This window comes from Dendrobates tinctorius, unplaced genomic scaffold (assembly GCF_039654945.1).
Source record: "Dendrobates tinctorius isolate UK_male_01 unplaced genomic scaffold, ASM3965494v1 ptg000113l, whole genome shotgun sequence".
NCBI classification, from domain to species: domain Eukaryota; kingdom Metazoa; phylum Chordata; class Amphibia; order Anura; family Dendrobatidae; genus Dendrobates; species Dendrobates tinctorius.
The window spans coordinates 884,253-912,061 of NW_027361781.1; the positions used below are offsets into that span (position 1 = coordinate 884,253).

General features: G+C 49.6%; 1 protein-coding gene across 2 annotated transcripts in view; it reads right to left on the minus strand.

Annotated features, from left to right (window-relative positions):
* Positions 1–27,809, minus strand: part of CFAP53 (cilia and flagella associated protein 53) — a 63,105-nt gene that overhangs the window by 27,060 nt on the left and 8,236 nt on the right. Inside the window, exons 1-2 of one of the 2 annotated variants that reach the window (XM_073589755.1) lie at positions 7,540–7,685; positions 7,129–7,213 (exon numbers count right to left, since the gene is read on the minus strand). In XM_073589755.1, coding sequence (XP_073445856.1) covers positions 7,129–7,200 — 72 coding nt within the window. In that variant the 5' untranslated portion in view covers positions 7,201–7,213; positions 7,540–7,685. Of the gene's footprint in view, positions 1–7,128; positions 7,214–7,539; positions 7,686–27,809 lie in introns of those variants that run through there. The other variant, XM_073589756.1, reaches the window with a different exon arrangement.

Genomic DNA, 27,809 nt, shown 5'->3' on the forward strand with positions numbered 1-27,809 from the left:
GGGCACTGGGGACATCATAATGAGTGGAGGGGCAATGTTGGTGAGTTTAATGTATGTAGGTGGCACTGGTGACATCATAATGTGTGGAGGTGCAATGTGGCGGAGTCTTATCTGGGGGGCACTGGGAACATCATAATGTGTGGAGGGGCAATGTGGCGGAGTCTAATGTATGTGGGGGACAATGGGGACATCATAATGTGTGGAGGGGCAATGTGGGGGAGTCTAATGTATGTGGGGGGCACTGGGGACATCATAATGTGTTGAAGGGCAATGTGAGGGAGTCTTTTGTATGTTGGCGGCACTGGGGACATCATAATGTGCATGGAGGGGTAATGTGGGGGAGTCTAATGTATGTAGGGGGCACTGGGGACATCATAATGAGTGGAGGGGCAATGTTGGGAAGTTTAATGTATGTTGGCGGCACTGGGGACATCATAATGTGCATGGAGGGGCAATGTGGGGGAGTCTAATGTATGTAGGTGGCACTGTGGACATCATAATGTGTGGAGGGGCGATGTGGCGGAGTCTAATGTATGTGGGGGGCACTGAGTACACCATAATGTGTGGAGGGGCAATGTGGGGGAGTGTAATGTATGTAGGGGGCACTGTGGACATCATAATGTGTGGAGGGGCAATGTGGGGGAGTCTAATGTATGTTGGGGGGCACTGTAGACATAATGTGTGGAGGGGCAATGTGGGAGAGTGTAATGTATGTGGGGGGAACTGGGTACATCATAATGTGCGGAGGGGCAATGTGGGAGAGTCTAATGCATGTGGGGGGCATTGGGGACATAATGTGTGGAGGGGCAATGTGGGGGAGTCTAATGTATGTCTAATGTATGTGGGGGGCACTGGGGACATCATAATGTGTGTGAAGGGGCAATGTGGGGGAGTCGAATGTATGTAGAGGGCACTGTGGACATCATAATGTGTGGAGGGAAAATGTGGGGGAGTGTAATGTATGTGGGGGGCACTTTGGACATCATAATGTGTGGAGGGGCAATGTGGGGGAGTCCAATGTATGTAGGGGGCACTGTGGACATCATAATGTGTGGAGGGGCAATGTGGGGGGGTCTAATGTATGTAGAGGACACTGTGGACATCATAATGTGTGGAGGGGCAATGTGGGGGAGTGTAATGTATGTGGGGGGCACTGGGGACATCATAATGTGTGGCGGGGCAATGTGGGGGAGTCTAATATATGTAGGGGGGACTGGGGACATCATAGTGTGTGGAGGGGTAATGTGGGGGAGTCTAATGTATGTAGGGGGGACTGGGGACATCATAATGTGTGGAGAGGCAATGTGGGAGAGTGTAATGTATGTGGGGGGCACTGGGTACATCATAATGTGCGGAGGGGCAATGTGGGAGAGTCTAATGCATGTGGGGGGCATTGGGGACATAATGTGTGGAGGGGCAATGTGGGGGAGTCTAATGTATGTGGGGGGCACTGGGTACATCATAATGTGCGGAGGGGCAATGTGGGAGAGTCTAATGCATGTGGGGGGCATTGGGGACATAATGTGTGGAGGGGCAATGTGGGGGAGTCTAATGTATGTCTAATGTATGTGGGGGGCACTGGGGACATCATAATGTGTGTGAAGGGGCAATGTGGGGGAGTAGAATGTATGTAGAGGGCACTGTGGACATCATAATGTGTGGAGGGAAAATGTGGGGGAGTGTAATGTATGTGGGGGGCACTTTGGACATCATAATGTGTGGAGGGGCAATGTGGGGGAGTCCAATGTATGTAGGGGGCACTGTGGACATCATAATGTGTGGAGGGGCAATGTGGGGGGGTCTAATGTATGTAGAGGACACTGTGGACATCATAATGTGTGGAGGGGCAATGTGGGGGAGTGTAATGTATGTGGGGGGCACTGGGGACATCATAATGTGTGGCGGGGCAATGTGGGGGAGTCTAATATATGTAGGGGGGACTGGGGACAACATAGTGTGTGGAGGGGCAATGTGGGGGAGTCTAATGTATGTAGGGGGGACTGGGGACATCATAATGTGTGGAGAGGCAATGTGGGAGAGTCTAATGTATGTAGGGGGACTGGGGACATCATAATGTGTGGATGGGCAATTTGGCAGAGTCTAATGTATGTGGGGTCACTGTGGACATAATAATGTTTGGAAGGGCAATGTGGGGGAGTCTAATGTATGTAGGGGTACTGTGGACGTCATAATGTGTTGTGGGGCAATGTGAGGGTGTTTATGTGGGTGGCACTGTGGACATCATAATGTGTGGCGGGACAATGTGGGGGAGTCTAATGTATGTAGTTGGCACTGTGGACATCATAATGTGTGGAGGGGCTTTGTGGGGGAGTCTAACGTATGTAGGGGGGACTGGGGACAACATAATGTGTGGAGGGGCAATGTGGTGGAGTCTAATGTATGTGGGGGGCACTTTGGACATCATAATGTGTGGAGGGGCAATGTGGCGGAGTCTAATGTATGTAGGGGGCACTGTGGACGTCATAATGTGTGGAGGGGCAATGTGGCGGAATCTAATTTATGTCGGGGGCACTGAGGACATCATCATGTGTGGAAGGGCAATGTGGGGGAGTCTAATGTATGTAGGGGGTACTGTGGATGTCATAATGTGTGGAGGGGCAATGTGGGGGAGTGTAATGTATGTTGGGGCACTGTGGACATTATAATGTGTGGAGGGGCAATGTGGGGGAGTCTATTGTATGTAGGAGGCACTGTGGACATCATAATGTGTGGAGGGGCAATGTGGGGGAGTCTAATGTATGTAGAGGGCATTGTGGACATCATAATGTTTGGAAGGGCAATGTGGGGGAGTCTAATGTATGCAGGGGGTACTGTGGACGTCATAATGTGTGGAGGGGCAATGTGAGGGAGTCTATGTGGGTGGCACTGTGGACATTATAATGTGTGGAGGGGCAATGTGGGGGAGTCGAATGTATGTAGAGGGCACTGTGGACATCATAATGTGTGGCGGGGCAATGCGGGGAGTCTAATGTATGTAGGGGGCACTGTGGACATCATAATGTGTGGAGGGGCTTTGTGGGGGAGTCTAATGTATGTAGGGGCACTGTGGACATCATAATGTGTGGAGGGGCAATGTGGTGGAGTCTAATTTATGTGGGGGGCACTGAGGACATCATAATGTGTGGAAGGGCAATGTGGGGGTGTCTAATGTATGTAGGGGGGACTGTGGATGTCATAATGTGTGGAGGGGCAATGTGGGGGAGTGTAATGTATGTTGGGGGCACTGTGGACATTATAATGTGTGGAGGGGCAATGTGGGGGAGTCTAATGTATGTAGAGGGCATTGTGGACATCATAATGTGTGGAGGGGCAATGTGGGGGAGTGTTATGTATGTGGGGGGCACAGGGGACATCATAATGTGTGAAGGGGCAATGTGGGGGAGTCTAATGTATGGGGGGCACTGTGGACATCATAATGTGCATGGAGGGGCAATGTGGGGGAGTCTATTGCATGTTGTGGGCACTGGGGACATCATAATGTGCATGGAGGGGCAATGTGGGGGAGTCCAATGTATGTAGGGGGCACTGGGGACATCATAATGAGTGGAGGGGCAATGTTGGGGAGTTTAATGTATGTAGGTGGCACTGTGGACATCATAATGTGTGGGGGAGTGTAATGTATGTGGGGGGCACTGAGGACGTCATAATGTGTGGAGGTGCAATGTGGTGGAGTCTTATGTATGTGGGGGGCACTGGGGACATCATAATGTGTGGAGGGGCAATGTGGCGGAGTCTAATGTATGTGGGGGACACTGAGGACATCATAATGTGTGGAGGGGCAATGTGGTGGAATGTAATGTATGTGAGGAGCACTGGGGACATCATAATGTGTGGAAGGGCAATGTGGGGGAGTCTAATGTATGTTGGGGGCACTGGGAACATCATAATGTGTGGAGGGGCAATGTGGCGGGGACAATACCAAGACCTATCTAATGATCTTTTTGCTCTTAGACCTGTGACGGGGACAAGGGGGCATCCTCTACGTCTGGAGGAAAGAAGGTTTAAGCATACTCACAGACGCTGATTCTTTACTGTAAGAGCAGTGAGACTATGGAACTCTCTGCCATATGATGTTGTAATGAGTGATTCCCTACTAAAATTTAAGAAGGGACTGGATGCCTTTCTTGAAAAGTATAATATTACAGGGTATATACACTAGTTTCCTTAATATTGCGTTGATCCAGGCAGCTAGTCTGATTGCCGTATGTGGAGTCGGGAATGAATTCTTTTCCCCTATGTGAAGCTTACTGTTTGCCACATGGTTTTTTTTTGCCTTCCTCTGGATCAACATGTTAGGGCAGGTTAGGATAGGATATGGGTTGGACTAGATGGAGTTAAAGTCTTCCTTCAACCTTAATAACTATGTTACTAATGTATGTGGGGGCACTGGGGACATCATACTGTGTGGAGGGGCAATGTGGAGGAGTCTAATGTATGTGGGGGGCACTGTGGACTGTTAGGAACGGCGGAACGCACTAAATAAAATTAATAATAAAGTGCGTTCGCCGCTCGGGGTCCACCGTGCAGTAGGTGTTACACCGCTGCTAGGTAATGACAGACGAGCAATATGGCGATATAATCGTATGGGTTCAACTTCACCCGAAGTGCGCAGAGCGGGTGCTGTTCACACACAGAGGCGCCGCAACAAAAACATACAAAAAGGCTGAGCCTGTTAGAGTCACAGGCCTCAGGTAAATGTACACACAGTATAAGGTCACAGGAGCAGGACTTAAGACAGAGGAGCTGCGTCCGTCTAGACCTACCGCGTGTGCAGCCTCGCTACTGCGAACGCCAAGGAGGGCTGCAGCGCGGTGCAGGACACTGCCGCTGGACGACACAGCTACAAAGCAGGTGCAATGTCGGACGCTAGCGCAGAGGTGCGGTGTGCACAGTGGCCTAAGGCTTGCCACCGACTGGCGCAGACTACTGAACTAATTCCCTATCCACATGCGTAATATCAGAGGGAAGGGGTTTCATAAGAAGTCAGTCACCAGAATCATACATCCGTCACCATTCACACATAGCAGTATAGTCTATACTAGCGCATGGCGGAATGGCCATGCGCGCTTTTAATAGCAGCCGGGACCTTCCGGAAGCTTCCAGATCTCCAAGATGGACCAATGAGATCTGGAGCAGGACCTGAGCACATGACTCCCGTTCTCCAATGGGAAACCGTCTCATGAGCATGCTCAGTAGGAGGACAGAGGGACTGAGCCCCTGGAGAGACTAGCTGCAAGGCTATCTCCTCTGCGGTAGATAAAGAGCAAGAGACCGCAGAATGTGAGCGTCTGGATTCCTGCAGAGCAGACGCAGGAACCTGACTCCTAACAGTGGACATCATAATGTGTGGAGGGGCAATGTGGGAGAGTCTAATGCATGTAGGGGGCACTGGGGACATAATGTGTGGAGGGGCAATGTGGGGGAGTCTAATGCATGTAGGGGGCACTGGGGACATAATGTGTGGAGGGGCAATGTGGGAGAGTCTAATGCATGTAGGGAGCACAGGGGACATAATGTGTGGAGGGGCAATGTGGGGGAGTCTAATGTATGTAGGGAGCACTGGGGACATAATGTGTGGAGGGGCAATGTGGGGGAGTCTAATGCATGTAGGGGGCACTGGGGACATAATGTGTGGAGGGGCAATGTGGGGGAGTCTAATGCATGTAGGGAGCACAGGGGACATAATGTGTGGAGGGGCAATGTGGGGGAGTCTAATGTATGTAGGGAGCACTGGGGACATAATGTGTGGAGGGGCAATGTGGGGGAGTCTAATGCATGTGGGGGGCACTGGGGACATAATGTGTGGAGGGGCAATGTGGGGGAGTCTAATGTATGTAGGGAGCACTGGTGACATAATGTGTGGAGGGGCAATGTGGGGGAGTCTAATGCATGTAGGGAGCACTGGGGACATAATGTGTGGAGGGGCAATGTGGGGGAGTCTAATGCATGTGGGGGGCACTGGGGACATAATGTGTGGAGGGGCAATGTGGGGGAGTCTAATGTATGTAGGGAGCACTGGTGACATAATGTGTGGAGGGGCAATGTGGGGGAGTCTAATGCATGTAGGGAGCACTGGGGACATAATGTCTGGAGGGGCAATGTGGGGGAGTCTAATGCATGTGGGGGGCACTGGGGACATAATGTGTGGAGGGGCAATGTGGGGGAGTCTAATGCATGTGGGGGGCACTGTGGACATAATGTGTGGAGGGGCAATGTGGGGGAGTCTAATGCATGTGGGGGGCACTGGGGACATAATGTGTGGAGGGGCAATGTGGGGGAGTCTAATGCATATGGGGGGCACTGTGGACATAATGTGTGGAGGGGCAATGTGGGGGAGTCTAATGCATGTGGGGGGCACTGTGGACATAATGTGTGGAGGGGCAATGTGGGGGAGTCTAATGTATGTCTACAGTAATGTATGTGGGTGGCACTGGGGACATCATAATGTGTGGAGGGGCAATGTGGGGGAGTGTAATGTATGTGGGGGGCACTGGGGACATCATAATGTGTGGGGGTGTTATACTGTGAGGGGTCACTGAAAGCATCATAATGTTTGGAGAGAAGTGTGTGGGAAGTGTACTGTGTGGGGAAATCATGTCTGGGTGGGCACTGGAGGATTAATAATAGATGAGGGGCACTTGGACCCGGAACATCATAATGTATAGGGGGACACTGCGGCATTTAATATGGGTAAGGGGGGCACTATGAGGACAGCATACTGTGTGGAGGCAATGTGGCAGGCACTACAGACATCATAATGTGTGGGGGCACTGTACTGTGTGGGGGGCACTGAGACAATTATAATGTGTGGGGGGCAGTATGAGAGCATTGTACCATTGTACTGTGTGGGGGGCATTATACCGTGTGGGGGCATGTAAATATGTGGGCAGCACTTGGGACATATTTGTGTGGCACCGTACTGGGTGGGGGGCATCATCATACAGAACCAAGCGCGGTGCCATGCAGCGCCCTAATACCACCGCCATAAGGTGACCAGAATACATCGCCATACACGGAACATCACCACGCCTCCACCAGTGACCACGCTGGGGGTCCGGGTGTAGGAAGCCCCCCCGCCCATTATCGGACCCCGTACTGGTAACTTACCACAGCCACGTTGTGGGGGGCCGGGCCGGTCACCTCCCGGCAGCGGGGTCTGCTCCTCTGACTCAGCAACATGGCGGCTCCTTGTCTACGGAAACAAGGAGGAGATGACAAACACTGACTATTCTCTGGAGAAAGATGAAGCCGACAACCAGGGGGGAAACGCGTCAAAAATGGAGGACGCGACTAATGTGGCAATGAGGAGGACGCCATTTTAGGCTCCAATTCCATCACTGTAACACGTTAGTCACAACCGGTGTTATTTTTCCATCAATTATATCCTAGTAAATCTACTAATTAGCTCCCATTTCCTGTAGAACTACAAATACCAGCATGTGCAAACAGAAGGAAGCCATGCTGGGGGTTGTAGTTCCAGACCCTGGTTTACACGACAGTGGTGCTCACGATTATTACCGTCACTACCGGGGGGAAGCTCCGTTGTCCTCAGACCATCCGAGCCCGGGACACAGCGCTCGGTTACCGGGCAACGCCGACTCCGGAAGTGATGTCTCCTGTATCTTAGCAACCAATTGTAAACATGTGAGCGGGAACGCGGCGACTGTACCGCTGATCTACCGGCAGAGGGCGCTCATGTAGCGCAGAGTTATACACAGTCAGCCGGCAGAACTACGGACTCCCAGCATGAACCAAACCCCGCTGCATGATGGGAGTTGTATTTTTGCAATGGTGGAGAATTGGAGTCTAAAGACCTTGGAAAGACCCTTTTTTTCTGAGGCAGCTCCAGCTCCTCTGTCCAAAGACCCTGAACTCTGAGGTTCCCCTCAGTCCCCAGCATTGAAGTGAATGGTGAATGGATGAGTTTTTCCATCACTTTTTGACAAACTAGAAAGAAGGGATTTAACTAATTGTTGTTCTATTAACCCTTCCTATGGCAGCATTAGTGTGTGATAAATATTAGTTGGAACCATGAGTCTGTAATCACCAAATATATACTGTATATATATATATATGTGGTCATTTCTGAGCTTCCTAAGAACAGTACATTCGGTTTGTGTCGCTATTTTTCGAGACCAGAAACTTTTATGTTTTTCCATCCGTGGAGCTGTGTGACCAATTGTTTTTTGTGTGTGCTGAGCCGTAGTTTTTATTGGTGCTATTTTTGGCCATTTTAGAGACCATACGGCATTTTACTTGCTTTCTATTGGACTTTTTAGGGGGATGCGGAAAAATAAATTCTCACTTTTTTTTCTTGAACTGTTTTCCATAATTTTATATCTTCACAGTACAGATGTAAAGGGCACAACAAATATATATATGTTTTATTTTGACTGACAGCTCCTCAGTGTCCCTCCTCCCTGCTATTGGTGGATCTCCTTCCATATAGCCTGATTGACAGCTCCTCAATGTCCCTCCTAGACAAGAAACTAGAGAGACAAGGACCTGTGTCCACTACCTGTAGAGAGACAAGGACCTGCCCCCACTACCTGTAAAGAGACAAGGACCTGCCCCCACTACCTGTAGAGAGACAAGGACATGCCCCCACTACCTGTAGAAAGACAAGGACCTGCCCCCACTACCTGTAGAAAGACAAGGACCTGCCCTCACAACCTGTAGAGAGACAAGGACCTGCCCCCACTACCTGTAGAGAGACAAGGACCTGCCCCCACTTCCTTTAGAGAGACAAGGACCTGTCCCCACTACCTGTAGAGAGACAAGGACCTGCCCCCACTACCTGTAGAGAGACAAGGACCTGCCCCCACTACCTTTAGAGAGACAAGGACCTGCCCCCACTACCTGTAGAGAGACAAGGACCTGCCCCCACTTCCTTTAGAGAGACAAGGACCTGTCCCCACTACCTGTAGAGAGACAAGGACCTGCCCCCACTACCTGTAGAGAGACAAGGACCTGCCCCCACTACCTTTAGAGAGACAAGGACCTGTCCCCACTACCTTTAGAGAGACAAGGACCTGCCCCCACTACCTGTAGAAAGACAAGGACCTGCCCCCACTACCTGTAGAGAGACAAGGACCTGTCCCCACTACCTTTAGAGAGAAAAGGACCTGCCCTCACTACCTGTAGAGAGACAAGGACCTGCCCCCACTACCTGTAGAGAGACAAGGACCTGTCCCCACTACCTGTAGAAAGACAAGGACCTGCCCCCACTACCTGTAGAGAGACAAGGACCTGCCCCCACTACCTGTAGAAAGACAAGGACCTGCCCCCACTACCTGTAGAGAGACAAGGACCTGTCCCCACTACCTTTAGAGAGAAAAGGACCTGCCCTCACTACCTGTAGAGAGACAAGGACCTGCCCCCACTACCAGTAGAGAGACAAGGACCTGTCCCCACTACCTGTAGAGAGACAAGGACCTGTCCCCACTACCTTTAGAGAGAAAAGGACCTGCCCTCACTACCTGTAGAGAGACAAGGACCTGCCCTCACTACCTGTAGAAAGACAAGGACCTGCCCCCACTACCTGTAGAGAGACAAGGACCTGCCCCCACTACCTGTAGAGAGACAAGGACCTGTCCCCACTACCTTTAGAGAGAAAAGGACCTGCCCTCACTACCTGTAGAGAGACAAGGACCTGCCCCCACTACCTGTAGAAAGACAAGGACCTGCCCCCACTACCTGTAGAGAGACAAGGACCTGCCCCCACTACCTGTAGAGAGACAGGGACCTGCCCCCACTTCCTGCAGAAAGACAAGGACCTGCCCCCACTACCTGTAGAGAAACAAGGACCTGCCCCCACTACCTGTAGAGAGACAAGGACCTGCGCCCACTACCTGTAGAGAGACAAGGACCTGCCCCCACTACCTGTAGAGAGACAAGGACCTGCCCCCACTTCCTGCAGAAAGACAAGGACCTGCCCCCACTACCTGTAGAGAGACAAGGACCTGCCCCCACTACCTGTAGAAAGACAAGGACCTGCCCACACTACCTGTAGAGAGACAAGGACCTGCCCCCACTACCTGTAGAGAGAAAAGACCTGCCCTCACAACCTGTAGAGAGACAAGGACCTGCCCTCACTACCTGTAGAGAGACAAGGACCTGCCCTCACTACCTGTAGAGAGACAAGGACCTGCCCCCACTACCTGTAGAGAGAAAAGGACCTGCCCTCACTACCTGTAGAGAGAAAAGACCTGCCCTCACAACCTGTAGAGAGACAAGGACCTTCCCCCACTACCTGTAGAGAGAAAAGGACCTGCCCTCACAACCTGTAGCGAGACAAGGACCTGCCCTCACTACCTGTAGAAAGACAAGGACCTGCCCCCACTACCTGTAGAGAGACAAGGACCTGCCCCCACTACCTGTAGAGAGAAAAGGACCTGCCCTCACTACCTGTAGAGAGACAAGGACCTGCCCCCACTACCTGTAGAGAGACAGGGACCTGCCCCCACTTCCTGCAGAAAGACAAGGACCTGCCCCCACTACCTGTAGAGAAACAAGGACCTGCCCCCACTACCTGTAGAAAGACAAGGACCTGCCCCCACTACCTGTAGAGAGACAAGGACCTGCGCCCACTACCTGTAGAGAGACAAGGACCTGCCCCCACTACCTGTAGAGAGACAAGGACCTGCCCCCACTTCCTGCAGAAAGACAAGGACCAGCCCCCACTACCTGTAGAGAGACAAGGACCTGCCCCCACTACCTGTAGAAAGACAAGGACCTGCCCACACTACCTGTAGAGAGACAAGGACCTTCCCCCACTACCTGTAGAGAGAAAAGGACCTGCCCCCACTACCTGTAGAGAGACAAGGACCTTCCCCCACTACCTGTAGAGAGAAAAGGACCTGCCCTCACTACCTGTAGAGAGACAAGGACCTGCCCTCACTACCTGTAGAGAGACAAGGACCTGCCCCCACTACCTGTAGAGAGACAAGGACCTGCCCCCACTTCCTGCAGAAAGACAAGGACCTGCCCCCACTACCTGTAGAGAGACAAGGACCTGCGCCCACTACCAGTAGAAAGACAAGGACCTGCACCCACTACCTATAGAGAGACAAGGGCCTGCGCCCACTACCTGTAGAGAGACAAGGACCTGCCCCACTACCTGTAGAGAGACAAGGACCTGCCCTCACTACCTGTAGAGAGACAAGGACCTGCCCCCACTACCTGTAGAAAGACAAGGACCTGCCCCCACTTCCTGCAGAAAGACAAGGGCCTGCCCCCACTACCTGTAGAGAGACAAGGACCTGCCCCCACTACCTGTAGAAAGACAAGGACCTGCCCCCACTACCTGTAGAGAGACAAGGACCTGCCCCCACTACCTGTAGAGAGAAAAGGACCTGCCCTCACAACCTGTAGAGAGACAAGGACCTGCCCCCACTACCTGTAGAAAGACAAGGACCTGCCCCCACTACCTGTAGAGAGACAAGGACCTGCCCCCACTACCTGTAGAGAGAAAAGGACCTGCCCTCACTACCTGTAGAGAGACAAGGACCTGCCTCCACTACCTGTAGAGAGACAAGGACCTACCCCCCACTTCCAGCAGAAAGACAAGGACCTGCCCCCACTACCTGTAGAGAGACAAGGACCTGCCCCCACTACCTGTAGAGAGACAAGGACCTGCCCCCACTACCTGTAGAGAGAAAAGGACCTGCCCTCACTACCTGTAGAGAGACAAGGACCTGCCTCCACTACCTGTAGAGAGACAAGGACCTACCCCCCACTTCCAGCAGAAAGACAAGGACCTGCCCCCACTACCTGTAGAGAGACAAGGACCTGCCCCCACTACCTGTAGAGAGAAAACGACCTGCCCTCACTACCTGTAGAGAGACAAGGACCTGCCTCCACTACCTGTAGAGAGGCAAGGACCTACCCCCCACTTCCTGCAGAAAGACAAGGACCTGCCCCCACTACCTGTAGAGAGACAAGGACCTGCCCCCACTACCTGTAGAGAGACAAGGACCTTCCCCCACTACCTGTAGAGAGACAAGGACCTGCCTCCAGTACATGTAGAGAGACAAGGACCTGCCCCCACTACCTGTAGATAGACAAGGACCTGTCCCCACTACCTGTAGATAGACAAGGACCTGCCCCCACTACCTGTAGAGAGAAAAGGACCTGCCCTCACTACCTGTAGAGAGACAAGGACCTGCCCCCACTACCTGTAGAGAGACAAGGACCTGCCCCCACTACCTGTAGAGCGACAAGGACCTGCCCCCACTACCTGTAGAGAGACAAGGACCTGCCCCCACTACCTGTAGAGAGACAAGACCTGCCCCCACTACCTGTAGAGAGACAAGGACCTGCCCCTACTACCTGTAGAGAGACAAGGACCTGCCCCCACTACCTGTAGAAAGACAAGGACCTGCGCCCACTACCTGTAGAAAGACAAGGACCTGCCCCCACTACCTGTAGAGAGACAAGGACCTGCCCCCACTACCTGTAGAGAGAAAAGGACCTGCCCTCACAACCTGTAGAGAGACAAGGACCTGCCCCCACTACCTGTAGAAAGACAAGGACCTGCCCCCACTACCTGTAGAGAGACAAGGACCTGCCCCCACTACCTGTAGAGAGAAAAGGACCTGCCCTCACTACCTGTAGAGAGACAAGGACCTGCCTCCACTACCTGTAGAGAGACAAGGACCTACCCCCCACTTCCTGCAGAAAGACAAGGACCTACCCCCACTACCTGTAGAGAGACAAGGACCTGCCCCCACTACCTGTAGAGAGAAAACGACCTGCCCTCACTACCTGTAGAGAGACAAGGACCTGCCTCCACTACCTGTAGAGAGGCAAGGACCTACCCCCCACTTCCTGCAGAAAGACAAGGACCTGCCCCCACTACCTGTAGAGAGACAAGGACCTGCCCCCACTACCTGTAGAGAGACAAGGACCTTCCCCCACTACCTGTAGAGAGACAAGGACCTGCCTCCAGTACATGTAGAGAGACAAGGACCTGCCCCCACTACCTGTAGATAGACAAGGACCTGCCCCCACTACCTGTAGATAGACAAGGACCTGCCCCCACTACCTGTAGAGAGAAAAGGACCTGCCCTCACTACCTGTAGAGAGACAAAGACCTGCCCCCACTACCTGTAGAGAGACAAGGACCTGCCCCCACTACCTGTAGAGCGACAAGGACCTGCCCCCACTACCTGTAGAGAGACAAGGACCTGCCCCCACTACCTGTAGAGAGACAAGACCTGCCCCCACTACCTGTAGAGAAACAAGGACCTGCCCCCACTACCTGTAGAGAGACAAGGACCTGCCCCCACTACCTGTAGAAAGACAAGGACCTGCGCCCACTACCTGTAGAGAGACAAGGACCTGCCCCCACTACCTGGAGAGAGACAAGACCTGCCTCCACTACCTGTAGAGAGACAAGGACCTGCCCCCACTACCTGTAGAGAGACAAGGACCTGCCCCCACTACCTGTAGAAAGACAAGGACCTGCGCCCACTACCTGTAGAGAGACAAGGTGTTATGAATGAGTCACCGTAGGAGGCAAAAACAGAAATACTAGCTAAGTCCAGAAAACCAGAGAAGTTGGCAGCTATCGGATTGCAGACCCCTGAACCTATCAACAACAACTAGTAGTAGCCGTGGGGGGTTCCTACGGTGCCCTTGACCCCTCGATCACAGCCGGAGAACTACATAGCCTAAAGACAGAAAGGGAAATCTAAACTGCCCCAGAGCAGACCCCAAAGCAATAGGCAGCCCCCAACATATAATGACGGTGAAGCAAGATGAAAAAACACTCACACAGATAGAAAGATAGGCTGAGCAAATGATGGGGCCCAAGCTAACTAAATAGGACAGGATAGAAAGGCTGCTGTCTGCAATCCGCCAAAAACCCTATCAAAATAAGGGCCAACAGGCTGATAGGGAAAAAGGCCCTGAAGACGCTAGGCTTCAAAAAGACTATATCAGCACTCAGGTATTTTCTGAAGACAGAGAAAAAAGGAATTCAACTCACCCCAGCAGGGAATGGCAGAAATTCAGAAAAACAAGGCAAAACAAAACAAAACACAAATGCAAAAAGCAGTGCAGAAAACTTAGCTTTTGAGGAGCAGGAATCAGACTGGTCTCCTAGAATCCCTCAGAGAGATCACCAGCAAGGCAGAAGGGTGTCGGCTGCCTTATATCCAGTCAGTAATTCCCGTCACCCAGTCATCATCATCCAGCTCAGGTGCTTGGTAATCAGCCTCACTACCTTCCTTCACCAGAAGAGGGAGTTCATCAGACCTCAGTGGTGAAGGGGAAAATGAACTCACAACACAAGGACCTGCGTCCACTACCTGTAGAGAGACAAGGACCTGCGCCCACTACCTGTAAAGAGACAAGACCTGCCCCCACTACTTGTAGAGAGACAAGGACCTGCCCCCACTACCTGTAGAAAGACAAGGACCTGCGTCCACTACCTGTAGAGAGACAAGGACCTGCCCCCACTACCTGTAGAGAGACAAGGACCTGCCCCCACTACCTGTAGAGAGACAGGGACCTGCCCCCCACTACCTGTAGAAAGACAAGGACCTGCCCCCACTACCTGTAGAGAGACAAGGACCTGCCCCCACTACCTGTAGAAAGACAAGGACCTGCCCCCACTACCTGTAGAAAGACCAGGACCTGCCCCCGCTACCTGTAGAGAGACAAGGACCTGCCCCCACTACCTGTAGAGAGACAAGGACTCGATCCCCATTTTCTATCGATGACTAAAGGCACTCCTACACTTCCTGTAGAGGGACAATGACCTTCCCCACTTCCAGTGGCATCATAAAGACCCACCCCCTCTTCCTGTAGAGGGATAAAGACCCTCCCCTGCTTTCTCTGGAGAGATAAACACTCACCCCCAATTGAGATAGAGATCCACCACTACTTCCTGTAGAGAAACAGACCCACCCCGACTTACTTTTAATCAACAAAGACATGCCCCCACTTTATTTCGAGTGACAAAAACCGACCTCCATTTGCCGTAGAGAGACAGAGGCCCAACCCTCACTTCCTGTATCAATACAAAGATCCATCCCTACATCGTGTAGATCAGGGGTGGGGAATCTTTTTTCTGCCAAGGGCCATTTGGATATTTATACCATCCTTCGGGGGCCGTACGAACTCCGCCCACAAATGACATCCTGACTCTGGCACTGGTGTCAGGATGTAATCTTTCATTGCATGCCCTTCAGGCTAAGTGCACACGTACCGGAACTCTCGCGGAAATTACAGCGAGAATTCCGGAATTCCATTCCGCCGGAAAATCGCATTTTAAATTCCCGCGATTTTCCCGCGGAAAAACTAGCATTTTGCAAGCGTAATTAGCTTGCAAAATGCTAGCATTCTCCAAGCGATCTGTAGCATCGCTTGGAGAACGGATTGACAGGTTGGTCACACTCGTCAAACATAGTGTTTGACGAGTGTGACCAACTTTTTACTACTGAGGCCGCATATGCAGCATCAGTAGTAAAAGATAGAATGTAAAAAAAAAATAAAAAATAGTGTTATTCTTACCCTCCGACGTCCCGCGCAGGCGTTCCCAGTAATCCTTTGCGAAAATGCCCGCGATGACGTCAGTTCTCGCGGGATCGCGATGTCTCGCGGTCATTCGCGATGACGTCGCGCGAATGACCGCAAGACTTCGTGATCCCGCGAGAATGGACGCTATTGCGGGCATTTTCGCAAAGGACTACTGGGAACGAGAGCGTGAAGAGAAGCAGGAAGGCTGCGTGGGACGACGGAGGGTGAGAATAACAATATTTTTTATTTTTAAATTCTATTTTTTGCAGGGATATGGTACCCAAAGCCCGGAGGACAGTCTCCTCTCCTCCGGACCGTGGGTACCATCCGCAAATGTTCTGCTTACTTTCCGCATGGTGGGCACAGCCACTTGCGGGAAGTAAGCGGAACAATGCATTCCTATGGGTGCGGGATCGCCGCGATTCCGCAAATTAATGAGCATGCTGCGGTTTTTACCGCGAAGCGATTCCGCCGCGGTAAAAACCGCAGCATTAGTACAGCATTGCGGAATCCCATAGGAATGCATGGGATGCTTATTTTTCACGTTTTCGCGGCAAAATTGCGCGGTTAAAACCGCCGCGGAAACGCGAAAAAAGCGCCACGTGTCAACTCAGCCTCAGTGTTCATTAGTGAACACTGCGTGTGTGTGCTAACAGAGCAAGAAGAAATTAATGAGTTTGTGGCAATCAAGATACAGCTCCCTGCCCAAGAATGCGGTCCCTGAGAATCTGCCCGGGGGCCTGATAAAAGGTCATTGAGGGCCGTAAATGGCCCTGGGGCCTGAGGTTCCCCATCCCTGGTGTAGATGGACAAAGACCTGTCCCGCTTTCGGTCTATCTCGGTGTCTCTGCTGTTAGAGACGGAGTACACCTGACCACAGGCAGTAAATAGCAAGCTACACAGAAGGGACACATCTCATGATCATCACTTTGGAGTAATGTTTCAGGAGTGATGAAGCATAATTTATGGATAAAGCGATTTGCAGACTGTCACAAATGATGCACAGACATCAAGTAGCAGATACATTCTAAGTTGTAACATCAACTTTCCGAAGGACACGGCGAGGAGCGGCCTTTAGAGTCGAATTGCTGCACTGAAGCCCATACTGAGGGCCATATACAAGAAGAAGAGACTTGTTTGGTTCAAGCAACACCAGAATTGGACATTAGATCCGTGGAAATCTGTACCATGGTCTGATGAGTCAAAATTAGTGCTTTTTGGTACCAACATTTTTGTGAGATGTGGAAAATGTGATTGCGTGGTTTCTACATGTGTGTTGTCCACCACAAAGCATGGACAAGGAGGTATTATGTGTCCGGTGCTTTGCTGGTGAAGCTCTCGGTGATTTCTGCGAATCCTGCTTTGAGCAGGAGGTTGGACCAGATGGCCCAGGAAGTCCCTTCCAACTCTACGATTTTATGATTTTATAATTTATTCCAAATTCAAGGCACATTAACTAATATGGCTACCACAGCATTCTGGAACGGCATCCCATCTAGTTTGCCCCTAGTGGGACCGGACAAAGACATAAAACACATCACCGGGCTATATAAGGGCTGTGACCAAGAAGGACGATGGAGGCTGCCTCAGATGACATGGCCTCCACAATCACCTGACCGCAACTGAGATTTTTTGGGATTAGAGTGAAGGCAAAGAAGTTCAGCACCTCTGAGATCTCATTCAAGATTGTTGGAAGCCATTCTAGGTGTTGACTTGATAAAACTGCTGGAGAAAAAGCTAAGGGGGCGTAATGCTGTCATCAGTGTAAAAGGGGGATACTGCACGGACAATAAGGTGTAACACATATCCTGATTTTTTTCTCCAACATGTTTCTTTAATCCTTGTTTCCATATATTTTCCTTTGTGGTTTTGTTGCTTTCAGTCTGAATCTAAAATGTGCACAGTCCAATAAGAACAAAGAAAACCACTGCGCCAACAGGAACCCAAACCTTTCACTGGTAGTATATATTTTCAGTACAGGCTGAGTATGAGTGTATGGCCGGGGTCACACTTGCAAGAGCAATGTGAGAAACTTGCGTGAGTTTCTCGCTTCAATACTCGGCACTGCTGCCAGCACTCTGGAAAAAGATGCAACCGAATACCACGGTCCCGAGTGTCGGCGGCAGTGCCGGGTATTGAGGAGAGAGACTTGCGTGAGTTTCTCGCATTGCACACGCAAGTGTGACCCCTGCCTATGGTGCAGGCTCAGTAGTTGAGCGCACTCCACAAATACAGCTATGTGGTCAGAAAAAAAAAAATCGTGGTGGATCGCCCGCCAGGGCCGTGGGGTACTCGGAGCTGGGCCCGTTGATTTCAAAGGGAGAGGTCACAGTGGCTGCGACCCGGTCCGTGGCCCAGGGCGCCCATGTAAAAGGAATGGTGTTAAGCATGGCTGATTACAGTTTATAAGTGGATGATTCGTGACGCCACCTGTGGTGTTCGGCAATGAAGGTGCTAAGCCGACGCTGCAGACAGATCCTCTGGGACAGATGGTGTAGTGCAGCAACGAAGTTGTGGCCCTCCACAGGTAGGGCAGTGTTCACAGGGCAGTGTAGATGAAGAGCTAGTGAGGAGAGCGTAATGGTGCAGTGTTAAGCACAGAGATGTAGCAGCTCTGAGTGGGTTGGGGCAGGAATAAGCGGAGGACACCAGGGCATGTACACTGTGTTCCAAATTATTATGCAAATTGGATTTAAGTGTCATAAAGATGTAATTTTTTGTTTTTCAAATAAACTCATAGATGGTATTGTGTATCAGGGCTCTTTGGATCACTGAAATCAATCTCAAACGCCTGTGATAATTAGTTTACCAGGTGAGCCCAATTAAAGGAAAACTACTTAAGAATGATGTTCCACATTATTAAGCAGGGCACAGGTTTCAAGGAATTTAGGAAAGAAAAAGGATCTCTCTGCTGCTGAAAAGCATCAAATAGTGCAATGCCTTGGTCAAGAGATGAAAACATTAGCTATTTCCCAAAAATTTAAACGTGATCATCGCACTGTTAAGAGATTTGTGGTTGATTCTGAGCACAGACATGTTTGTGCTGATAAAGGCAGAATGAGGAAGGTTTCTGCCAGGCAAGTTCATCGGATTAAGAGAGTGGCTGCTAAAAAGCCATTACAAACCAGCAAACAGATATTTAAAGCTGCTGGTGCCTCTGGAGTCCCTCGAACCTCAAGGTGTAGGATCCTTCAAAGGCTTGCTGTGGTGCATAAACCTACTATTCAGCCACCCCTAAACAGTGTTCACAAGCAGAAATGGTTGCAGTGGGCCCAGACACACATGAAGACTACTTTTCATACAGTCTTGTTTACTGATGAGTGTCGAGCAAACCTGGATGGTCCAGATGGATGGAGTAGTGGATGGTTGGTGGATGGCCACTATGTCCCAACAAGGCTGCGACATCAGCAAGGAGGTGGAAGAGTCATGTTTTGGGCCGGAATCATGGGGAAACAGCTGGTAGGGCTCTTTAAGGTTCCTGAAGGTGTGAAAATGACCTCTGCAAAGTATATAGAGTTTCTGACTGACAGCTGTCTTCCATGGTATAAGAAGCAGAAATGTGCCTTCAGGAGCAAAATCATTTTCATGCATGACAATGCACCATCTCATGCAGCAAAGAATACCCCTGAGTCATTGGCTGCTATGGGCATAAAAGGAGATAAACTCATGATGTGGCCACCATCTTCCCCTGACCTCAACCCTATAGAGAACCTTTGGAGTATCATCAAGCAATAGATCTATGAGGCTGGGAGGCAGTTCACATCAAAACAGCAACTCTGGGAGGCTATTCTGACTTCATGCAAATAAATACAAGCAGAACCTCTCCAAAAACTCACAATTTCAATGGATGCAAGATTTGTGTAGGTGATATCAAAGAAGGGTTCCTATGTTAACATATAACTTGGCCTGTTAGGATGTTTTGGAGTTAAATAGCTTTGTTGTTCAGTGAATGTGACCTCCTAATGCTGCAAATTCCACAAATGAGCATTTTCAGTTCTTTAAAACATATCAAATGTTTAGAAATTCTACTGTGCCTAATAATTTGGAACAGTGCAATTTGAGTTTTTATTCATTTTGGAGATTATACTGTTATCATTGGGAGGTTTCTTCAATAAAATTCGATGTATAACACTGGTCAACAGCATTTTTGGTGCCAAAGATATTTCATCGAATTTAGGGTATTTTTGGGGTGCTGATTCTGAATATGTCATCAGTTTTGCCAGATTGGCTCAAGTTTTTGAGATTTTTGGTATCTTATTTATAGCACTTGTTGGTAAATGCGACGCATCATCTCATTAATTTCTTTGGATTAGTACTTGAACTGAGCAGTTCTCAATATAGTTTTGTGTTAATTAGTGTTCTAAAAGTTTGTTCATAGCTTGATTTTTGCACTAACTTTATGTTGTTGTCTGTTTTCCAGTGAAAAGCATGAACTCATCAAGAAGAAGTTGTCTTAACGATCCAGACTCATTCTGTTACATTTGTGGTGAATACACACTGCCAAAACATAGAAGAAACATAACAGACTTCGTAAAAAAAGTGTATTTTGCCTATTTTGGGGTTATGCTTGGGGACCAAGACAAGTTTTGGGCACCACACATAGTGTGCAAAGCATGTATCGAATTATTACGAAAATGGAGCAAAGGACAAAGAAAAAGCTTCAAATTTGGTGTTCCAATGGTGTGGAGAGAGCCAAAAAATCATCATGATGACTGTTATTTATGGTAAACACAGGTACAGGCACATCTTCACAATGAGGGACAGGCCTTCTTGCAGATTCCATGTTACTCCCATTTTCGTTTCTTATGCTTATTGAATCCTTGCACTTGCACTGCACAGAAATAACAGTCATCATGATGATTTTTTGGCTCTCTCCACACCATTGGAACACCAAATTTGAAGCTTTTTCTTTGTCCTTTGCTCCATTTTCGTAATAATTCGATACATGCTTTGCACACTATGTGTGGTGCCCAAAACTTGTCTTGGTCCCCAAGCATAACCCCAAAATAGGCAAAATACACTTTTTTTACGAAGTCTGTTATGTTTCTTCTATGTTTTGGCAGTGTATATTCACCACAAATGTAACAGAATGAGTCTGGATCGTTAAGACAACTTCTTCATGATGAGTTCATGCTTTTCACTGGAAAACAGACAACAACATAAAGTTAGTGCAAAAATCAAGCTATGAACAAACTTTTAGAACACTAATTAACACAAAACTATATTGAGAACTGCTCAGTTCAAGTACTAATCCAAAGAAATTAATGAGATGATGCGTCGCATTTACCAACAAGTGCTATAAATAAGATACCAAAAATCTCAAAAACTTGAGCCAATCTGGCAAAACTGATGACATATTCAGAATCAGCACCCCAAAAATACCCCAAATTCATTAAAATATTTTGGACACCAGAAAAAAAAATTTTTTTCGTTGACCTGTGTAATCTAACAGGTGATGACTTTTATTAGACTGACTGTCATTTGTACTGACTATTTAGGAAAATCAGAGAAAAATATCATTTGCATAATAATTTGGAACACAGTGTAGTTCCAAAGCTTTACTCACAGTCTGTTATGCATACAGGTGCCCGCCTCGGTGCTGTGTCCTCCAGATCAGGGGCTCAGCCAACCTCCAGGCAAGATGAAGTACTCCGTTTCAACACTCCGCCAACATATGCCTTCTCTGAACGTCTCCTTTCTAGCGCTTGTAATGAAGTACTTGTGGTTGTGTGGTAAACCCAAGTTCCTCCTTTAAGATGTTCCTTTGAACTCTACTTGTACGGCAGACAGCTGTAGCCTGCTTCGGGGACTCCTTGCTGCCAAGTCCCGGCTCACTCACGTTGCTGTTGTGCCCCCAAGTCTTGTGTGGGAATAAAGTGGTGACAACTTCTATTCCTCTGGTGTCTGCTGCAGGACCATTAGTATCCATACAACCTCGGGGATCGGACCCCGGCCATGCGCTTAGAACTTGAGGAAGGGTTCCACTCCGACCCTAGTCCTTAGTTCTCTTCTTCTCCTCATGTTCCGTACAAATCTTTCTTCCCTATGGAGAATCAGGCTTTCTATATCTCTTTCCCGTGCCAGCAGCTCCAGGTCACAGGAGACTGCTGCAGCACCTCCTTCCATCCATCCCACTCAGGGGATCTTCTCTCACAGACTGACCTTGTCCTAATATTCTCCCGCTCTCTTGTGCAGTCTAAGCTCCACCCACCTCCCAGCACTCTTCGTGTTCCAAGCAGGGAGCCACCAAAGGTGCTTTGCTACACTACTATGTTGTGTGGGATGCAGGTGTTGGAGTGTGGTCAGGTGTCTCCACCTTACCTGAATGGTGGGGCACCACACCTCAGGAGGAGGTGCAGCACCTCTGTGGCGACTGAACCCTCAGGGGCGCCCCATACCCCCCCATTAAACACAGCACGTCCGCAGGCTGCAAGTGAAACAAAGATGTTACAAATAAGGAACATACAAAAATTTTGAAATGCTTGATAAACAGTTCTTAAATTAAACTTCCCAATATGGGAGGCATTGTGTCATGATCCCAGTGCAGGTTTTTGAGCTGCACACCGGGGGTTAATGTCTGGAGCTCTGTGCAGGTTTTGACCTGCACACTTGGGGTTAATGATTGTGGCCTCTTTCTGGTTCTGGGAGAGCTTCATAAACCCCTGGGTAGCTTCAATCCCTGCCAGTTATACTTTTGCCTTTGGCCTAGTGTGCTGACCCCCGTGTGCCTGTTTGTTGCTATAGCTTGTTTATATGGTTCTGACCCGCCTCTGTTTCCCGTTGTGAGTTTGCCTGTTGATTTTGTACTGCGTTATTATCTGTGTATGACTCATTGCCTGTTGTGTTTTCTGATCTGATAGGCCGTTTTGTTATTATTTATTTGGATGATATTTTGGTGTATTCCCCGGACAGTCAATCTCACTTGCAACATCTACAGACAGTTCTCCAGAGACTCAGGGAGAACCGATTGTTCGCTAAATTGGAAAAATGTTCGTTTTTTGTACAGGAACTGTCTTTTTTGGGGTTGATTGTGTCCTGTGAGGGGTTTCGTATGGATCCTAAGAAGGTGCTGGCGATCGCTGACTGGGTTCAGCCTCGAGATCTCAAGGGGCTCCAGCGCTTCTTAGGATTTGCGAACTATTACCGGAGATTCATTAAAGGTTTCTCACAAGTGGTGAAACCACTCACGGATCTTACCCAGAAGGGAGCTGATGTAAAAAATTGGTCTGTACTCGCTAAGGAATCCTTCTCTGCGATTAAGAAATGTTTTATGTCTGCCCCGGAGTTGGTGCAACCTGACCCATCCAAACCATTCATTGTGGAGGTGGATGCTTCTGAAGTGGGGGTGGGGGCTGTGCTGTCCCAGGGTCCGGCCACCCTTACCAATCTCAAACCCTGTGCCTTCTTCTCCAAGACGTTCTCTTCAGCTGAGAAAAACTATAATGTAGGCAATAGAGAACTTCTTGCCGTCAAGCTGGCGTTTGAGGAATGGAGGCACTTTTTGGAAGGGGCGGCTCACCCTATCACGGTTGTCACGGATCACAAAAATTTGGCATACCTTGAATCTGCTGAGAGGCTTACTCCTAGACAGGCCCGTTGGTCACTTTTTTTTTCACGATTTCAGTTCTCAATTACTTTTCGACCGGGGTACAAAAATGTTAAAGCAGATGCCCTGTCCAGAAGTTTTGATCCAGTGTCTCCCCCTGAGCCGCCGTCCTCCATTCTTCCCCCAGGGGTGGTAGTGGCGGGGGTCTCAACTGAGTTGGAACAAGAAATCCTAAGGGCTCAGGCCCTAGCTCTGGCAACCAGGCCAAGCGATAAACTGTTTGTTCCAGATTCATTGCGGCCTAGACTTCTGCAGGAGTTTCATGATTCTAGGCTGAGTGCTCATCCAGGTATCACGGCCACTAGAGAGGCAGTAGCCAGGGGTTTTTGGTGGCCTTCATTAAGGTCCGATGTCAAGGAATTTGTTTCTGCTTGTGACATATGTGCCCGTTCCAAAAGCTCGCATAACCGACCGGCTGGGGAACTCATACCTTTACCGGTTCCTGATAGGCCATGGACTCATCTTTCCATGGATTTTATTACCGGCCTTCCACCTTCCAGGGGCAATACCGTGATCTGGGTGGTGGTGGATAGGTTTTCTAAACAGGCCCATTTCATTCCCTTGGCAGCATTACCTTCAGCAGAAACGTTGTCAAGATTGTTTGTGCAGCATGTGGTCCGATTGCATGGGGTACCCCTGAATGTTGTGTCTGACAGAGGTGTGCAGTTTGTGGCCAAATTTTGGAGGGCGTTCTGTATGAAATTGGGCATCTCACTCTCCTCGTCGGCATATCACCCGGAGAGTGATGGTCAGACAGAACGCACCAATCAATCCCTGGAACAAATTCTCAGGTGTCTGACCTCCGCCAGACAGGAGGATTGGTGTGATGCGTTACCGTTGGCTGAATTCGCTTTTAACAACCGGGTGAGTCCGTCCACCAACATGTCCCCATTCCTGATTAACTATGGCTTTAATCCGCATTTTGGGGAGTTTTCTCGGGTGGATTCCGGTTGTCCAGGAGTAGAGGGGTCCGTTCAACGGTTAAAAAACCTCTGGGCTGAAGTCCGGCGTAATATATCTCGAGCCCAGGGGAGATACAAATATTTTGCGGACAAAAAGAGAGCCTCGGGAGACATGTTTCAGGTGGGAGAGAAGGTTTGGCTCTCCACGCGTAACATCAACTTAAAGGTACCATCAGTTAAGTTGGGACCAAAGTTCATTGGTCCGTACGAGATTATGGAGATAGTCAACCCTGTGGCATATAGGTTGCGTCTCCCCGCCTCCTTAAAAATATCTAATGTGTTCCATAAGTCTCTGTTGAAACCAGCAGGATCTGTCAAAGAGAACTCTGAGACTGTTGTTCCTCCAGTGCTGGTGGAGGGTCAATTGGAGTATGAGGTCGGACATATTGTGGACTCTCGGCGGGTGCGCCGCTCTTTGCAGTACCTGGTCCACTGGAAGGGATATGGACCAGAAGAGCGCTCATGGGTCCCTGCTCGCTCGGTACATGCAGATCGCCTGGTTCGGGCTTTCCATGCCAAGTACCCGGGGAAGCCTGGGGGTCCAGAGGCCCCCCGTTGAGAGGGGGGTACTGTCATGATCCCAGTGCAGGTTTTTGAGCTGCACACCGGGGGTTAATGTCTGGAGCTCTGTGCAGGTTTTGACCTGCACACTTGGGGTTAATGATTGTGGCCTCTTTCTGGTTCTGGGAGAGCTTCATAAACCCCTGGGTAGCTTCAGTCCCTGCCAGTTATACTTTTGCCTTTGGCCTAGTGTGCTGACCCCCGTGTGCCTGTTTGTTGCTATAGCTTGTTTATATGGTTCTGACCCGCCTCTGTTTCCCGTTGTGAGTTTGCCTGTTGATTTTGTACTGCGTTATTATCTGTGTATGACTCATTGCCTGTGACCTGACTACTCTCTGCTCGCCCCTCTTGTACCTTGCAACTATCTGTGTATGACTCATTGCCTGTGACCTGACTACTCTCTGCTCGCCCCTCTGGTACCTTGCAGCTATCTCTGTGTGTGACTCATTGGCTACGTCCTGACTATTCTCACTGTCTATGCCCCTTGGTAACTTTGTCTCGCAGTTACTCTGCTAGGAGCTATCTTGCAGCTCCTAGCTCTGTGGAGTTTAGGCCACGCCTCTAGCAGTCACGTGCTTCAGGTCCTGCGGCTCTGAAGTACACATCTATTCGGTTGCTGCCCGCTCCACAGGTAGCTTTGAGCACTGTTCGCTTTACTCAGGACACGCGCACTGGCTCAGCGAGCAAGTTCAGTGCGGTGTCTCTGACACATTGACTCTTGAACATTGCAGAACAATTTAACATACTACCTATAATTTAACATTTTACCTAATTTAAAGTGCTATTGGATAATAATAATTACTAAGAAGTTTACTGCTAATTCAAGTACCATCATCAACACATTTTTCTTCTTTTTGTCTTTCACATTTTCCACATTTTACTCCTTCCTCTAGACCATGAGTGACAACCGCTGATGCCTGGTTCGTCACCTCCATTCAAATCTTTATTCAAATTTCACATCTTTATTCAAGCATTACTACAAGACTAAATTCTATAACTCTGTTGCTATCAATATCTTATGAAAAATTATCATAGGTTGTTATTCTTATCTTTCACTATAAAATACTAAGCATTAATTATTAAGACATTAAGTGCAATCATTCTTGGGTGATATAGATGGGTCGCCCTGTGGGGTACTCGGTACTGGGCCGGGGTCAGGGGAATGTGTCACAGCAGCAGTTACCCGGACCGTGGCCCTGGGCGCCCAAGTCAATGGCGGAATGTATATGTAGTTGATGGAATAATTTGTGACGCCACCTGTGGTGTTTGGCAAGCAAGATGTTAAGCCAACGCTGCGTACAGATCCTCTGGGGCTGATGGTGTGTTGCAGCATAGATGGTGTAGCTCCCCACAGGTGAAGCTATAACCCCAGGGCAGTGTAATTGCAATAGATGAGAATAGGTGCAGGTGGTGTGAGGAATGCTGGTACCCAGATGTAGCGGTGCTGACGGTGTTAGCGCACAAATGAATGGAAAACACCAGGGCTTGCAGTTCCAAAGCTTTACTCACAGTCCGTGGTACACACTGGTGCCTGCATCCGTGCCGTGTCCTCCGGGGCAGAGACTCAATCAACCTCCCGGGCAAGTCAGGATTCTTCTCTCCAACACTCTGCCAACATGTACCTTTCCTGAACGACTCCTCTATAGCGCCTTAAGGTGTGAAGAGCTCCAGTACCGTGGTACTCTGGAGTTCCTCCTGTCAGATTTTCCTAGCAACTCTACTCGTATGGCAGATAGCTGTAGCCTCTCTCGGGGACTCCCTTCTCTGGAGTCCTGGCTCTCTATTCAGTTGCTGTTGTGCCCCAAGTCTTAGATGGGAGTAGTGCATTTACAGCCAACTACTCCACCGGTGTCTGCTGCAGAACCATAAGTGTCCATACAACCTCGGGGATCGGGCCCCAGCCTTGCGCTGAGAACCTATAGGCAGGGTTCCTCTTCCAACCCACGTCTCCTCTCTGTTCTCCTACTCCTTCATTCCGCACTGTTCTTTCTCTCTCTTATGGAAGCTTAGGTTGCAGTTCTACGTCTTTCTCCTTCTGTTCCTTTCCCGTGCCAGCTGGCTCAGATCACTGAGGCAGCTGCAGCACTCCTTCTCCTCAGACCCGTCCTCAGACTCTCCTGACTGACTGTCCTTCTCTCGCCTGACCTCCCGTCAGACTGACCTGTAATTCTAAACCTTCCCCATCTTTTATATTGATCTCAACTCCACCCACCTCCCAGCACATCCAGTGTTCCATGCAGGTAACTACCAGAGGTGCTCTGCTACTCTCTAAGCACTGAGCCGCAATGTGGTTGTGCAGAACTACCCTGTTGTGTGGGGTGCGGGTGTTGGAGTGTGGAAAGGAGTTCCCACCTTACCTGGATGGTGGGGCACTACAACTTAGGAGAAGGTGCAGTACCTCTGTGGCGACTGAGCCTCAGGGGCACCACATAGACACTGGTCCAGACAAGATATCTTGCAGTGTCCTTGGAATTGGAGCAGAACTCCAGGTCTGAGGTAGTTCTTATCTAAAGGAGGCTTGTGTAAAACCAAGAGAGGGCACCTTAAGAGGCGCAACTATTTACAAGAAAGTTTTTGGATCAGTCATTGTCCATGATCTCTCAGTTCAATAAAACTGGTGCCAACTGGAGAAAAACACAAACAAATGAGGGCACAACGGTGCCCATACCCTCCTGGGCAACAGTTTAAACGATTCAGTTTGTTGCAGTCATTTTTGGATGCTTCCTTATTGGTGGTCTCCTCCTGGGGTAGTGGAAGCTGGTTTCTTTTGCTGCTTCCAAGGAAGACTGTCAACTTTTCCACCTCCTGGTGGGTTAACAAATTGTTGGTATTCCTTCTGTTGGACTTTGGGGAAGGCTGCCTGTGCAGATGAGGTGGCAGCTGGTGGAACTGCTGACTGTGGTACAGCAGGGGTAGCAATTTGTACCTGGGGATGTTGTACTTCAGCTTCAGGTGGTATTTCTGCTGCCTTGGCTTTTGGTCGGACCACGGGTGAAACTTTTGCCTGTGGCCGCTTGTAGGGTGAAACGCGGGAATCATGAATCTCTGGAAGGGGGAACCCATGATGCATAGTAACACCCATCAGCTGCTAAAACTCCTGTGCTGAGATTAGAAGATGTCGAATGGGATGCGCC